At 41.8% G+C, this 15,982-nt stretch overlaps 1 protein-coding gene across 4 annotated transcripts in view; it reads right to left on the minus strand.

Annotated features, from left to right (window-relative positions):
* The window catches only part of cacna1ia (calcium voltage-gated channel subunit alpha1 Ia), a 194,008-nt gene that overhangs the window by 5,938 nt on the left and 172,088 nt on the right, over nt 1–15,982 (minus strand). For 2 of the 4 annotated variants that reach the window (XM_040052987.1, XM_040052969.1), the window contains exons 30-35: nt 15,500–15,578; nt 15,164–15,285; nt 13,259–13,714; nt 7,482–7,631; nt 2,399–2,536; nt 49–232 (exon numbers count right to left, since the gene is read on the minus strand). In XM_040052987.1, the coding sequence (XP_039908921.1) occupies nt 49–232; nt 2,399–2,536; nt 7,482–7,631; nt 13,259–13,714; nt 15,164–15,285; nt 15,500–15,578 (1,129 nt within the window). The remainder of the gene's footprint in view (nt 1–48; nt 233–2,398; nt 2,537–7,481; nt 7,632–13,258; nt 13,715–15,163; nt 15,286–15,499; nt 15,579–15,982) is intronic. The other 2 variants (XM_040052996.1, XM_040052979.1) reach the window with 2 other exon arrangements.

Consider the following 15,982-nt stretch of genomic DNA (forward strand, 5'->3'; position numbering starts at 1 on the left):
ATTCACATTATTGTGCTTATGTGTTTGTTGCGCTGTGGATTTACTCACCTGGGCTGCACTGAGGTGAACAAACACGCGGTTCGTGTGTTTGCATTTCCATCTCCTGCAGTACGATCTCCATCTCAATGCCCGTGCTGAGGGCTCTGCATGGCTGGCTCTGCACCACAGTCTGAATCTGGTGACCTCCTCCTTCGACCTCATCAGAGCTGGGAGAGTCACTGCTGCACTTTACCTGCAAGACAGAAGATTAACAAATATCCAGATCAGTGGATGCATTTTCCTTCATATCTAAATTAGACATATGGGCTCATTTTGTGACGCAAACTGATGCGACCTTTTTTGGAAAAGCTTTTATGATTAAGATGATTAGATGATCATTAAGTTAGCATAAAATTTGCTTTAAACTCTCATTTCATCTCCAAAGCAATAATTAATCCAGAATTCATGTGATGTATTTTAAATTGAGGGTTCCTGGTTGAGGCCCCTAAGGTGCTGGGGAGATATTAAACATGGCCTCTGAGTCACATCATTCTCTTTGGCTTTTCATTTCAGTGCAATTCAAAGTGTGAACATGAGCTCTTAATTGTTATGTTAATCCTATATTTCGTGACCTTAAATGTTTAGGTTTGAAATTCCCGAGCGTCCGCAAACAGGCCGCGATGGCTTGAAGTGAGTAGCAGGAGGCGGATGAAGGCAAGAGTTCAAAAATAAGCTGGTACACGTGTGAGAGTGGGTGTGCAGGAATGCTTTTGTGCTTTCATTAGTGTACTGTACCTCTGAGTCATTCAACCCGAGCCCCTTAACAGCCCCATTTCAGGTGAAATCTCAAATAGCCTTATCAAGCATTCGCTTCTACCCCTGCACACACATCTCTTCAGATACCACCACCATAATTACTACTAGCCCTAACCCTAATGTCAGACAAGCTTTTAAGTAAAAATGGTGTGCTTTATATTGTAAGGGCTTGCTTTGGGTGCTCTGGCAGAGATGTGACTTCCCTCAGTGTGACTGTGTAAAACAGATTTATTTATTTATTTGACACCAGATTTCTTTTAATCAAACAGCGCTGGGCAAATTAAAACCCTAACCTTACGTCCTTTATCACCTTCTCTCTTTCCCTCTTCCCCTTCTTTTCTCATCTCCTTCCCTCTCCTCTAATGAGCACTGGTTCACAGCCATGCTTGGTGACGGCAGGCTTATCTAGCTCTCCAGAACCAAGGAGCATTACCCCATTACAGAGGAGGATATCTAGGATGGACGGATGATAAGGGATGGAGATAGTGAGGCTAGAGGGAGGTACAGAGCAGGTGTGCAATTACCAGAGGGGGAGCACTGTCAAAGGAGAAGCATAAAAGATAAAGTCTAAAGCAAGCGGTGGGTGGGTTCATAGAGAGCCACCACGAATTGTGATTGAGGGGAGTTTGGTGGAAAGATTTATTCACGAGAAGGACTGTAGAGGATAGAGACTGTCGACTCTCCAAAGACAAGATAGTTACCCTGATACATGGAAAGAAAGTGATAAAGGCATCTTTGGAACCTAAAGGTTTATATCTGCAAATCGCGAGAGAGCCTAAAGCGCAGCCATGAAAATGATTTTATGAGGGTTCATTTGTTTTGTGCTTCCTGGAAGTAATAATAAAGAAATCTGCTGCGGGGTTGGAACAAAGTGCTGCTAAACTGCTGTTTTTACGTCAAATATAAAGCAGCTGGTGGAACCTATGGGCTCTTATCCAATGACCTAGCCTCTGGGGACAATGAGCGTTGATTTTCTTCTGATGCTTGCGCATAACAAACACCAGGTCCGTGACGTCCTGCTCCATGTGTGGGTGATTGCTTACCTCCCAACTATCAGTGGAGATAAATATAAAAAACTACAATAAAAGCTAACTTGTAAATCGTCTTTTGTCAGCCTGCTTTGTCAGCCAAAGTCTGATTGGTCAATACTAGCCTGACACAGTTTTCCTGTACTAAATGTTGTATCTTGTTGAATTTGTGGTGCAGTCTTCTCTTTCTATTCGTCTTACTCACATGAAACTGGCTTAAAATGCTGTCTAGAGATGACAACCAAGTGTGCAGCACGGCAAAATGATAATAGTACTAATATCCTCCTAGTGACATTTAAGCGGGCGCTTACTCTGCACACCTTTGTAACTCAGAGCTGTGTAAAGATGGCTCAATGTTGTAAATCAGAGCTAGTGTACAAAACCTTAGTGCCCCTAAAATGACAGGATTACTAGAGCTACCTATCATTAAAAAAACCCTAAACGTTCATACACTGACTTTTAGATTGGCCTAGCTGAAAATGAGCCTTCTTATGGACACACTGTAAAGCTATAAAATCCACATTTAAAGTGAAAATCTTTATGGTGTCTTTCCTCTTCACTCTGCTTATACCCACCTCGCCCTCTTGCGCCAGCAGCTGGTAGGCAGTATGCTCATCTAGGCTGAGGTCATCCGGCAGGGCAGGGGATGAGGACTTGTCCGAAAGTTGCTCTGACTTCAAGGAAGCCTGTTCAATCTCTGCCATCCTGATCTGCTGGAAAGAATATACTTCAGTTATCCATGCTTTTAAAGGCATAGGGAATAGGACCGGCAACTGTTTCAGACTATCTACTTCATAAAACATGGTCTCATCAGTGCTCAGTAAAATTTTACATGTTTAGCGCAAGGTTCATAGCAACCAGTCACGACTTCAGTGGCTTGGTGGATATAGAAATGAAACTTTTAAAGGTTTAGTTTATTTTGATATCTATCTATATTATTTATATCTTGCATGATTTTTTGTTTTATTTTTTGTTAAAAGGCCAACATGAGCTACACAGACGAGTTCGATAAAACCTCCACCAAGCTGGTTCACCAGATGCTGACAATTCAAAGTTGCCAAAATGCCGTGGCGCCTGTCTGTAAAGAGAGGCAGGATGAGAGATTTCAAGAGAGCAGTGACATTACTTCATCATCATCAAGTGAGCAATTGTTTTTTAGTGGCATCAACATATACGCAAATAAAGAGGCTGGATGGGAAGCTGGATGAGGCGGGTATCCATGCAACGTTTTCGTGTACGTGTCGGCGCCGTCTTCATGTATGCAAAAGAGAGTGAAGATGTTTATTTTTCCTATCAAGCGTGGTGATGTTAACAAAAAAGAAAACATTACCAAGCACACTGTTGTCACTCAGATGTGACAACAGTGTTACTTTCTCTTTTCTCTGCTCCAACACTGGCTCCAGCTAGGTTCATTTCATCAGAGCTGCGGGTAACGTGGCCCATATAGCTGCTGAATTGCTTTTAAATTATCAGCCACACGTGAGCATCGAGCCTCCCTGCTGGCACTTTTCTCTGCTCTTGTAATACTTTTCTTTTTGTGCACCGGTTTCAGAGCACAGTGCAAACCGTGAGCTGGAGTGGAACCTCAGTGTTGTGGAGATGCAGTGCTCGGGCAGCGTTTCTTTAAGGACACAGAACAATAAATGGCCAGAGCATGGGGAATTAAAAGGGGCCAAGTGAAATCCAATGAAGTGAGAGTTTCATAGAGGAACGAAAGATTCATGGCTAATATGAGGCAGTAAATTACCATTGCCCATGCCCCTGAGGAGAGAGTGAGCAAGAAAGTGAGAGAAAGAGATAAAGAGATGGGATGAGGCAAAGGCGAGGAATCAAGACAGAAGCACAGCAACTCATTAATTTGAAAGAACACTTTCTGTTTTGCCTCCATATATTACTCCTCACTTATGTGAGAGCACCACATCTGTGACTTTTTAGCGCCTTAGAGGTGGGCTGCAAATAGCTGTGGAAAAAAGGTCCCTGTGAGTCAACTGGTTTATTTATCGACAGGTAAAAGAAACGGGAGCTTCTCTTTTCCTGTATTCTTGGCTGGGCCTCCAGAGATAACGAAAAAGCACAATAGGCACAGGAAGAGTTGCTACACCGCTGCTTCCAAGGTAACTGCAGAAATATCGAAGGCTTCACTAACGAGATAGGGGACTCGGGCAAGGACCAGTTGGAAGTGTCCACTGCAGCCTTAGAGCAGTGAAGGAAGGTATTTTTCTATTCAGCACTGCCATGAGAGAAGATTGCTGACTGCAGAGGAAATAAGCACAATTAATATCTGCATGAGTCTTAACAGTCAGAATATCATATCATAAGTGCACCAGCAGGTGCTCTTGCTCTTTTATCTTGCTGAACTATGACAACAAATGATCATTTACCAGAGTCTATGAACTTTGTCAACACGATACAGTGATCACTTAACTTCACGCAAACTGCAGCCATTAATTCTCCCTTTGTCACCACTGTCACCTGTTTGAACAGACTATGCCCATGATGCTGAGATCAGAGCTCTATGGCAGCCATGGCATCAGGTGCCGAACTCCTCTTCTTCCTAAATTATACTCCCTACATATATAGTCTTATAACTATTGACTGAAGGACTGTCTCATACTTTGTGGTATTACACATGGTACTGCATAATGAATAAAAATATATACGTATATAAGGTGCGATCAGAAGTTTTAGTGACTGCCCCTGATAAGCAAAACCTCAACATGGTCTCCGTGTGCACCTCTGGACAACTAACAGTGCTTCTGCTATTTTAAACCGCTCCTTGGAAGTTCTGCTCTCTTGCATTTAATCCTCCTCAGTCCTCTTTAGTTCTTCGTAATTATGCAGGACGAATTAGCTTAGATTTTTTTTTTGGAGCAAGTAAGATTTTTGCATTTTAATAAACCGATCTCACCAACTGCATTTGGCAGTAAATGCACTCATAGCTCAAAATGCACAGCGTTACAGAATACACAATGATGTGGAAATAGTAAAAATAATACTGTTTCACCTCAGGCACACACCCAGATGCCACTCTGGGTCAATTTAAGCACTGTGGATCAATCAGCTCTCTGAAATGATTTCTCTGCCTCCTCAGATGTGATGATGCAGATATGCAAGCACAAGTGGTCACAGTACATGTACAGTACTGTAAAAAAGAAAATAAGTGGTCCAGAGGTCCACTAAGTCTTTCAGGAGCCCACAAGGTTTCTGCTTTTGATGGGTGAGGTCACAAAATCTTTTAATTGCACCTTGAAATGTTTATGTCCAAAAGTTTTCCACAAAACTGTACACCATTTTTCCTTAACGGTGCATTGTGACCACAGGAACAGCTGATATCTTAAAATCAGTATCGCTATTATCCTTTCATTTTACAAACAGTGTTTTGCTTATTTCAATGAGATGCATTTCATATTACCATTAACAGTAGTTTAGTTTCAACTTTGAATTGCCTGTTAGAGCAACATTTTCCAGTGGTTTGATTAGTTGCAAAAGTAAATTCAGTGAAAATGATGTTGAGGAGCTTTCATATAGTGTTGAGCAGTGGCCTCTTATACTTGCAGCCAAATTAATCGCGAAGGCCTCCTCTGCTCCACTGAACTGTTCCCTGCAAACCAAAACTGCAGTCACTCTCATGCTGTGGATCGTCCCTCGTGTTTATTAGTTCCTTGATGAATATTTCCAATGTCACACACACTGCACCCAGGTGTCCCGCTGTGTCTTACTGTCTGCTCAAACACAGTAAATCTGCACAGAACTCTCAGCAGCAAAAGACTCATCTGTGTACTCACCCATACTAGCTCTCTCTCTGTCACGCACACACATGCACACGAAAACACCCAATTTGCAAGTCTGATGTTTAAAGAAGGTGGCAAATTAAAGGAGATCAGCACCGGATCAGAGAGAGTAAATCTGGGCTAGACAAAGGGATTGCCAGAGGAGAGCAGCTACCGAAGGAAAAAGGGGAAGCGTATAACGGAGCGAGGAAAGATTGATGGTTTGACAGCATCTGCAGACAGGCAGAAAGCAGGGCTGACAGATGAGGAGGTGTAGAGCCCAGTTATTGCTTCTTCTGAGATGACCTGCTGCACTTTGTCATTGTGATAGACAACACCAGCACAGGACAGTATGTTGTGGGGGTGTGTGGTTTATGCAGGATCTCCTGTTTACAAAACGCCCCTAAAATATAAGAACAGGAAAAACAGGCTGTTGGTGCGTGCCTGCATGCATACAGCAACAAGAATGGCTGCCTGTGTGCCATGCATTAAGTGGGCCTCATTGAGTCACATTACTGCACATATGGAAAGTCGCTTTAATCTTATGCTGCTGGGCTTTTTTAGAGGCTTTAACTTTGTTATACTGTAACAAAACAGCACATAGAGCAGTTGACACACTTTATGAAGCTTGGACTTTGACAGCACTTTCCATTCAGACTGCTTGGTGTGATTAATGGACCCCTGTGTGTATCCACGAAAGTACGTGCAACCCCCTACATGCCTGCAACTTGTTGTGCGTGTGAATGTGTGAGTATTCAGGGAATCCCGTGTTTTACAAAGTAATTGTATGATTTACCAAATTTTGGTTTTTGATCCAGCCTAAAATTAGATTTTCCAGAGTACACAATCCTACACGTGCGCCAGTCAGTGAAACCGCAAACTGAAGGTTAGCTAATGCTGTTAGCTTTATATTTATACACATTTGCAAAGCTACAAAGAAAAGTAGATGTTAGGTAGATTAAATTTCTACCTCTACACTTATTTGGCGCTAGGGTGCCAATTTTTGTTTCTCCCTTCCAACACCTGGAGGCATTTTTATAAAGCATCTGGAAGCTAGGAATTACATGTCTCAGGATGATGTTTGATTTTCCCTTCAGAGTGCAGGTGTAAAAGTGTTTTATTTGTAGACGGGCTTTTCTCTAACAGGAATGAGAATAGCTATAATCTGGCATGCCCAGTGTACACGTTTTTTTCCACTCTGTTGAAATCAGCATTTTAAAATGTGAAATCAAGAAACTGCACTTTTAACAGCCTTATCTTCCTTCAATTGCATTTTTACACTGTCAGAGCTGGTCTGCTGAACACAATAAGGAAAAAAGACTTGGTTAGCCTGGTTTTGCCAAAACAAAGTAGATCCCTTCATAGACACTCTGGATATTTTCCTGTTGATTTATATTTCACTCTGTCCTTTCTCACAGAATGCAGCTGAGAACTGCAGAAACCGTGAACGAGGAGGGCCGAAGATTCACCCGCGACTCTCTTGAAGCGAAAGTAAAATGCTTTCCCAGAAAGTCAGTAGATTTGTTGTTGGGTTCACTGTGAAATAACATTGCTAATGGGGTCATTAAAGTGTCCAAACCTTGCTAAATTGGCAACGCAGGGGTAGCTTATTTAAAGCCTTAATGTGATGTGGAACTTTTTTCAATACTAGTAAATTATTCAGAGTGAGATCCTTGGATGTTTGTCCTGTAAGCCTGAGCCTATCACAAACAATTGTGTTGACTGAATTCCGAAACACGTTACGCCAACTAAATATTTGACTGAAAAATGAATACATGTGTTAAATTTTTCTTGCAAATGTGACCAGATCTGAGATTATTTCACCCTCCCCTTGGTCCCGTGTGTGTGCTGTGGACATGCTTGTATTCATGTGTGTTTAGGGTGGTACCTCTTGCGGGTGGCCCTTGCAGTCTTTGCAGATGAGCTGAGGAGAGGAGTAGTGGTGGAAGACCGAGCCGGAGAGGTTGTCGATCATCAGCATCTCCCCCTCTAAGGTATCCTTGATCAGGAGAGATACACTGTCCAACCACTGGCTCTCCTGGAACACATACGCACACGCGCACACACACAACACGCACGCACACATACACGGACACATACGCAGGGGACGCGGGGGGGCGGCAGACCAGAATGCACGCAGGCGCAAACATGTGCACATGCGGACATGCGAGGACAAAGAAACACGCAGGGAAATGCATACACCATCGAAAGGGTTATAAAAGTGCCCATGTGCACACGCTGGTATGCTTTTGCAGTTTTCTCATACTCTGTGCTCACACGCAAACACACACTCATGTCACTCATGTGCATATTCACCCCCACGACAGTACATTTCACACTCCGTACGCCTTCCTTTCTGACATTCCTCAACTGAAATAATAAATAAATAAATAAATCTCTCATACACTGTCAGATATTATGTATAAATAAATGAGATTTTGATGGCCTTTAAGGCTAAACACTTGTTCTTTTTTGGGAAGGGAAAAAACTAAACAACAACAAAAAAAAGCTCCGCAATAATATAACTCCAAACCATTAGCCAAGTAACACATAATTTTACTATCAAAGCCTTGAGCAGTGAAAGCGGTGCAATTATATTTGATATATCACCTCAATTAGGCTGTTCAATACCTTGTTGAAACAATTTAAGATTTAAGCATTTGCTTTGTGAGTTGGATATTATTAGGTTTAAAGCAATTTAGACTGAATCACTCAGGGCTTCTTTTTTCTTTTTTCTTTTTTCCCTGTGACTTAAATGATCCCTCCTTGCTTGAATCTCATCTGCCAGATTGGTTTCTGGGAAAACCAATCTGGCAGAAAAAGGAAACTACTGACAAAAAAAAAAAGGTGGAGGGGGGACTACTTTAAAAATGATGTCTGTGATTCACAGCGGGGCTCTGTATTTCACAATGATGTGTGATTGTGCCCGTAGCACATTCTTAACAGCCAAAATAACCGTATTACATCAGCAGATCTGTCCCAAAAGATGCTGTGAAACAGGGTCACTCCTCTTCAATCCCCACGCAAGCCTACTTTCATAACACGTTTCTACAACGCCGCACATGCCTATACTTAGGCCTCTTATGCAAACACACATTTCTGACTCATGTGGTTATATTACAATCACTCATGGTTCATGTTTTGAAAGTGAGTGGGCTCGTGATTCAAAAGACAGGTTACTGTACTCCCAGCGATATAAATACACCTAAATCATGCTGGGTTTTGATACAGAGCTGCAGTGCCGCATTTTGGCACAAAGACAAACTGACTCGGCTACATCCAGCTCGGTGTATGCACATATAAAAAAAACATACTCTTCTCTCTCTCTCTCTCTCAGAGAGGCCCTGAGATAGTCCATTCTGTGTAGGTTGAGAGCTTAATATAAAAATAATGTTTGATTGACTGTGGTGGCCTATGTGGTGGCCTCCATTAATAACTGTATTAGTGGACAACAATAGGGCTCGTCTGCAGGGAATGGAAGTTGAGAGAGGGGGAGAGGAGAGAGCTGAAATTAATTACTGCCTCTATCTGACTGTCACTGGCTCGGCTATTATCAGTCCTCTCTTATGCCCGTACTCTCTCTCTCTCTCTCTCACCGTGCATGTGTCAACTTCCTCTAGTGGCTCCTTTAGTCCCTGTGCAATGCATTACTGGTGTTGCGCTATTCTCTAAAAAAAGCACTTTCTTAGTGTTTAATATAGCACATTATAGATTGCATTAGTTGCACCAAAAATCCAAGTTCAACTGAGCTGTCTGCTCTGTATAGGACGTAAATATCAGCTTTGTAGATGAATACAAAAGATGAACACTGTAGCTCTAATTCTAAAAATACTAGACTGTGCAAAAATCTTGAGCCATCCTTTATCTGTTTATATTTCACCTCTATTCTTTATCACAGAGTGGACTCATTTGTTTAAGTAGTCTTCAGGAATAGTTCTCCAGGCTTCTTGAAAGACATTCAGAGCTCGTCTTTGGATGTTGATGGTTTCTGTCAAGATGATCCCACATCTGGAATCTGAAAAGGCCAATCCAGGCCCAATAGTGTTCCATTGTGTGTTTTTCTCTGTTTTTCTGTGTGTTTGGGATCTTTGTCATGTGCTCAATCAGATGCTTTCCAGGTGGTATTACATGATGGATCAAATCCAATGGTAGTTTCTGTGTTCATAATTGAAAATTTCAACACCGCTGGATGAAACATAGCAAACCATGACAGAGCCTCCTCCGTACTTTACAGAACATGTATCTGGCTGCAGATGCTCACTGTTGTACCCCACTCGTTTGATCTGACAATTAAAAAATCTAATTTGGATTCTTAATCCACAAGTCATTTGTTCTGTTGTAACTGCAATACCTCAGCCTTTTCTCCCTGTTTCCCTTCCTTAAGAATAGCTTTTTGAAAGCCATTTCTGATGAAACTTCAGTAAACAGCAGATGGTCTTAGGTCCTGTATCAGGTATTTGCTGGATTTCCCCCCCCTATTTCTTAAGGGCAGGACTTTCAGATACTGATCATCTGCTGCGGTAGAAGTTTTTTTTTTTTTTACTCAAGCCAATTCTTCTTTGTTCTTCACTTGTCTGGTTTCCTCAGATTTTTTAAGGACAAAGTGCACATCATGTTGAAATAGTCCATTTACTATTTACTTTGTTGATTACTTTGTTGGTGCAAAAAAAACTATTTTATGACTGTTAAACTGTGTTAACTTTGGCAACTAAAGAAATGGGAAAAAATTACGTGAGAAAAAATTTAAAATGAGCTTTTTGTCTGTTATATGTAGACACTGCTTCATCTGCTTGAGTTAGGTGTCTTTTTTATGTTTGAATGATTCATATGTACATACAAAAAGAAACAAAAAAGAAAAACATACCTCTGAAAATGGTGAGGTACAAAGACTCGACTTGGGATGTCTCAAGATTTTTGATTAGTACTGTAGCAGTATTACTAGCAGTAATATTACAGCAATTTATGTGACAATGTTTGCACATACACACACACACTCATCCTGGTACGAACAATCACACACTCAAACCCCAGGACCCGTGCTCTGAAGATATTACATCGCACTGCCAGATCCCTCACTGCATCGCTTGTGAGAAAGAGAAGCAGAGAGAAAGACAGAGAGAGACAGGATGCTGCCAGTTTATTCTCCCTGGTCTGCATTAAGTTCCTTCGTCAGCCAACGCTGAACTAAAAATGGCTCCGTGCAGCCAAGTTTAGCTCTACAAAGGTGAAATTCCTCATGGCAGCCGGTGAGTCATCTTTATGTGTGTGTTTCTGCGTGGAAATCTCAGACTATCATTAATGATTTCATAATGAAAGTGTGCGTCTCTGCTGACTGCGAGGAGAAATGAGGGACCCTTCCACTCGTTCTCTCACAAACACACACACACATTAGATGTAGGCAGTGAAATTATGATTTCCAAAGCGTAACCTGTGCACATATGTATGCAAGCTCACATAGTCTCAAATGAGCATTGAAAGGTTAATAAAGCCTAAATGAAAAAAAGCTTCAGTGAATAAGTGATTAACATTTTTCACCTCTCCTCGCTGACTGCATTGGCTACAGAGAAGAAGGCGAAAAACCTTCATACACAAAATCGACATGATATCACTTTAGTTGTTTAGCTTGATTTTGGAAAATGCCTTTAATTTCTCCCTAATGGTTTAACACTTCTATTACTCAGCTTATTCAAACAATTGGCTTTGTGCAACACTCCTGCTAAGTCACTGCTTAGCATCTCTTTCTTCTTCTCCTTTTATCTGTTTGTGTAAATGTTTAACCTTCCAGGCCCTCGCTTCCATCTTTCAAAATCGCTTAAAGAACAAGAACAAAAGTTCTAACAACTTATACAAAGAGATCGACTGATTGAGTGCACTCAAGCAATGCGGGCTGTCAGTGAATTTTTACTAAAAAAGAAATCAAGCAATGATTCTCTCTCTCTCTCTGACATCAGAACCATTTAAACAGAAATTACTGACATTGTTTATCACTTTTGTATTCTTGCAGCTTGCTCGTCAAATATGTAATTTTCCCTGCATGAACTAATCCATTGACACCGTGTAAAGAGAAGCAAACTGACAGACAGCCAGAGAGACAGAAATATCGCAGTAATAATATATAATAAGTCCTTTCATGTGCACTGTCTGCTCGTAGTCTGAGCTGTACCTGTGTATTTTTATTTACCTGCGTAATTCCCACATACTCAGCCCTGAGGAAGCCTCCATCAAAAAATGATAGCAGCTCTTACAGCGGAATATATAAAGCGTGCATACAATAACAACTCTGTTTCTAAAAAGAAACATTTAAGACTTTTGTGCAATCGAAAATGGCACAAAGAAAACAAAAAACATGTTGAAACTGAGATTTTTTTTCAAAGACGCTCATTTTAAAGTTAATTTAAGCAACACGTGGGCTGGTTTTTATCATCCCTTCCTCACAAGTTGCATGTACATGTCTTCCTTCATAAAGAATTTCATCAGTTCACAACCTCATGTCATATTCTTTGTTTCATAATAAGAATTTTTCAATGAGTTTCAGGTCTGGACTGTAAAAGGCCAGTTTAGCATTAATGCTGCCTCCACATATTTTTTGTTGCCTGTGTGTTACGCCCCTCTGCAGCCCCTAATCTCTTTGCAGTGGAAGTGCAAGAGTGTTCAGCTGTTGCTAATTGACCACACCTAGTCAGGTGTGGATAAAGGAATACCTGAGGCAGAATCATGTTTACATGCTTTTTCTTTGCACGAGGTTTTAACTACAGTTTTACAGTGAGAAACTAGGTTTACCAGCAGTGCTTTTCAGCATTTCTTTGGGCCAAAATGTTTTGTTGTTGAGCTGACGGGATGGTGATAGCAACTCAGATAATCAACAGGCTACAAAGCTAAAAGAAAATCGACACCAACTGTGTCATTATGGACTAAAATCTCTGAGGAAATTTTCCAACACCTTATTGAATTGATGTCACAAAGAATTAAGGCAGTTCTGAAGGCAAAAAGGAGAGTCTGATCAGGTACTAGTAAAGTGTAACTACTCACCAGGCCAGTCTTTTTTACCCAGTTTCACCATTTGATATATTTTCTTTGTACCAGATTCAATTAAATTCAAGTTTTAAAAGATTTACAAACTATTAAATTTGTTTATTATTTTCCTTTTACACAGCATCTAAAAAGAAGGTTGTACTTCATCTGTGTCAGACCTTCTGACGTTTGTATGTATTCAATAGTGTCTTATAGTACTATTTATATTGTTCTTGCAATAAGCAGTGACCACTCGGGTTTTAGACAGAGTGGACACTGCAGAAAGGAGCAAATATTTGGGCATCTTCTCTTTATCGCTATGAGAGACGTAGAACTATCAGAGTACTACTGCAGATTGAGAACATCAGCAAGTCTCCTTATGAGGCTCGACACTGATGCTAAAAAAACTAAAAGTCATAGATATCTCATCCTTACTTTCAGGCACAAAGACACATGCATGCTCATTCAATCAAACACACAAAAATGCCTTTCACACTCCCACCAAGCAAAAAGATCCTCACGTACTTTCTTTGTTCTCTCTCTCCCTCTCTCTCACACATACACACACACACACACACACACATACACACACACACACACACACACACACACACACACACACACACACACACACACACACGCAGACAGACTCACTTGTGCTGGTGAGTACATAGTCTGGCTGGAGTCACTGGAGTTATATGGTCCCTGGTGCGCAGCAGTGACTGCGTGTCGCAGCTTTCGCACTCCTTCTCCTCTCTCTCCTCGGGCACTTCCTCTGTCTCTTCCTCCCGCTGTGCCTCCAGGCCTCGATCCAGCAATGACTAGTCCTTTATCCACCCCCCCACCCCCGCAACCGGGGGCGCCCATGCAACAGAGGGTGCCCTGGGCCAGCTCCAGCTCAATTTCTGCATCCATCTCCGCCTCCTCTTGGGCCTCCTTGTTGGAGTCGTCCAGGTGCTTCATCAGCACGGCCACCACCACGTTGATGAGCACGAACTGGGCGGTGAGCACGAAGGAGACAAAATACATGGGCGAGATAAACTGAAGGCTTGGATTGCAGGCATAGTCCACATCAGTGCCGTGGTCTGGTGGGCACTCCCGCAATGTATCCTGGTCAGACAGAGGATGAGGAGAGGTTGGTCAAGGGTAGTTTTGGGTGAAAGGGAGCAAAACAGATAAGATATCACAAATGTCACTCTTTGGTTAAGAGCTTCTTCTTGGATATTTGGAAAGTGGCGGAGAAGATGAGAAGAAGTCTCGAGTCAAAATTTAAAAGTCGTCATGTATTGATGCGAGCTCAGCCCTGAAGCAACTTAATCATTCACAACAAAAAGTAATTTTACTGCTAGAATTATCTTTCTCATGCTAACAAGGCTCTTTCTAGTCATGCCTGCTTGTATTATCTTCATACACTTACTTCTGTGCAAAATAACAAGGGGACGATATTTTTACTTTTGTCTTTTGAAAAGTTATTAGTGGTTTTCCAGTCTGGTTAACACGCGCACAGCGGAGTTCAGGCAGAGAAGAACCAAAGTGACAAGTGTTTTCTGGAGGAAGTACACATATCTCACCCAGGCTGTGACCACACATAACAATTTTAGCCCTCTGAGCTGAAGCTGGTCTTTTCTGTCTAATTTGCTTTGACATTTACAGACCCTGTGCCCCTTCACAAAGCTCCCATCATTTCTGCATCCTTTTCCATCTTCTTTGCTTAAATATTTCCATTTTCTCCTCATCCGAGCCTCCGTTTTCAAACGCACTCTCTTCCCTGTTTTGCATTTTTGCTGTAATCCCACACCCACAGCCCCTCACCCCCTGGAGAGGAGAAAGCATAATAACTGGTCAGTTCTCTTAACCCCTTTCCTTTCCTCTCATCTTCCCTCTTATTACAGTCGGCTAGTGCCTCCTTTTTCTCCCCGCTGCACTCTCCCTCATTATTTCCTCCTCTCTATCGTCACTGCATGACTAATTACTGCTTTCCTTTCCACTAAAGCAGAGCAGGTCTAACCTCTCTCACAGCCCAGGTAGCAAGTTGATGGATAAAATGGCTAAGATTTACTCTGAGGGGCACCATCTGTGGCCCGCTGTCCTGCTTCATGGCCCGCTATCATCCACACTGCCTGCATCGAGTGTGTGCCTAATGGTCCACACCCGACACACAACAGCATAATCTGTGATTCCCGTGCAGCCTCGGAGCGTGGAGGAGACGTGATTATTCCTGGTGGAAGTGGATGTGATTTCAGAGGAAATTGGTGGGGTTTTTTGTTGGGTTTTTTTTACATGTGCACGAGGCAGTCATCTCTTTCCATCAGTAGGGAAATGTGTGCTTCCTGTGCTGAGCTAACACATCTCCTTTTCATTGCTGTCATTAGAGAGAAGGCCAGGATGGTTGACGGTTTACTATTAAAGAGTCTATTTTTAAATAGTGTTTTCTCTCAATCACAGTTAAAAATATACTTGCATGTTTACCCTGTGTAGCATCAGACTGAAGCCTTTCACATGCACTCAATCTAGTAAATAAGACTGACTCAAATATATCTTCATACTGTTGCTTTGTACCTTCATAATGCCATTCCAGTTGTCACCCGTTGAGACTTGAAACAATGTAAGAAAGGCCATGCCAAAGTTTTCAAAGGTAGCGTGACGACTCATACCCTCACATGGGTAATCTTCATTGCAAACTGAGAATAAGAGCGAGAAGGATCAAGAGAAGAAGAAGTTAAAAGAGGGGTGAGAGGAAAATGGCAAGCAAAATCTCTCCAATTAAGTCCATCCTGAATAGATACTGTCTGTTACTGAATCGATAGCAGTGTGACCAAACACTATCTGATTCTGAGAGCACAAAATATTTAGCTGCTATCTCAAGGCAGTCTTTAGGATGTTATATGAACTCACCTAGTTCTCCAAAAAGCTCTACTCCTAAGGCGGCGTAGATGAAAAACAGCAGCATGAAGAGCAGGCCCAGGTTACCCACCTACAACGGGCACACAGAAGGAAAAAGGTATTATTGCGTGTTTGTCATAAATTCATAAAGAGTATTTTAATATCTGCAGGAATGAAGAACTTTGTAGATGGCATTATGGTCGGGTCAGTGTCTAATGCACAAGTTACAGTCCTTTTAGTGAAAAACAAAAGCGTATTCTAAACACTAATATATGCGCATAACTAAATGCACTCACCAGACACTTTATGAAGTACAATTGTTTAACTGACTGTTATTGCAAATATCTAATCAGCCAATAACATTGCAGATTTTGAATGTGGCATGATTGGCCCGACAGACTGGGCTGAGTATTTTGAAAAACTGCTGATCTAGTGGGATTTTCCACACACAGCCAGAAAATATCCAGCGAGCTGCAGTGCACTGGGTAAAAAAGC

This window comes from Simochromis diagramma, unplaced genomic scaffold (genome assembly GCF_900408965.1).
Source record: "Simochromis diagramma unplaced genomic scaffold, fSimDia1.1 OVJJ01000321.1, whole genome shotgun sequence".
NCBI classification, from domain to species: Eukaryota; Metazoa; Chordata; class Actinopteri; order Cichliformes; family Cichlidae; genus Simochromis; species Simochromis diagramma.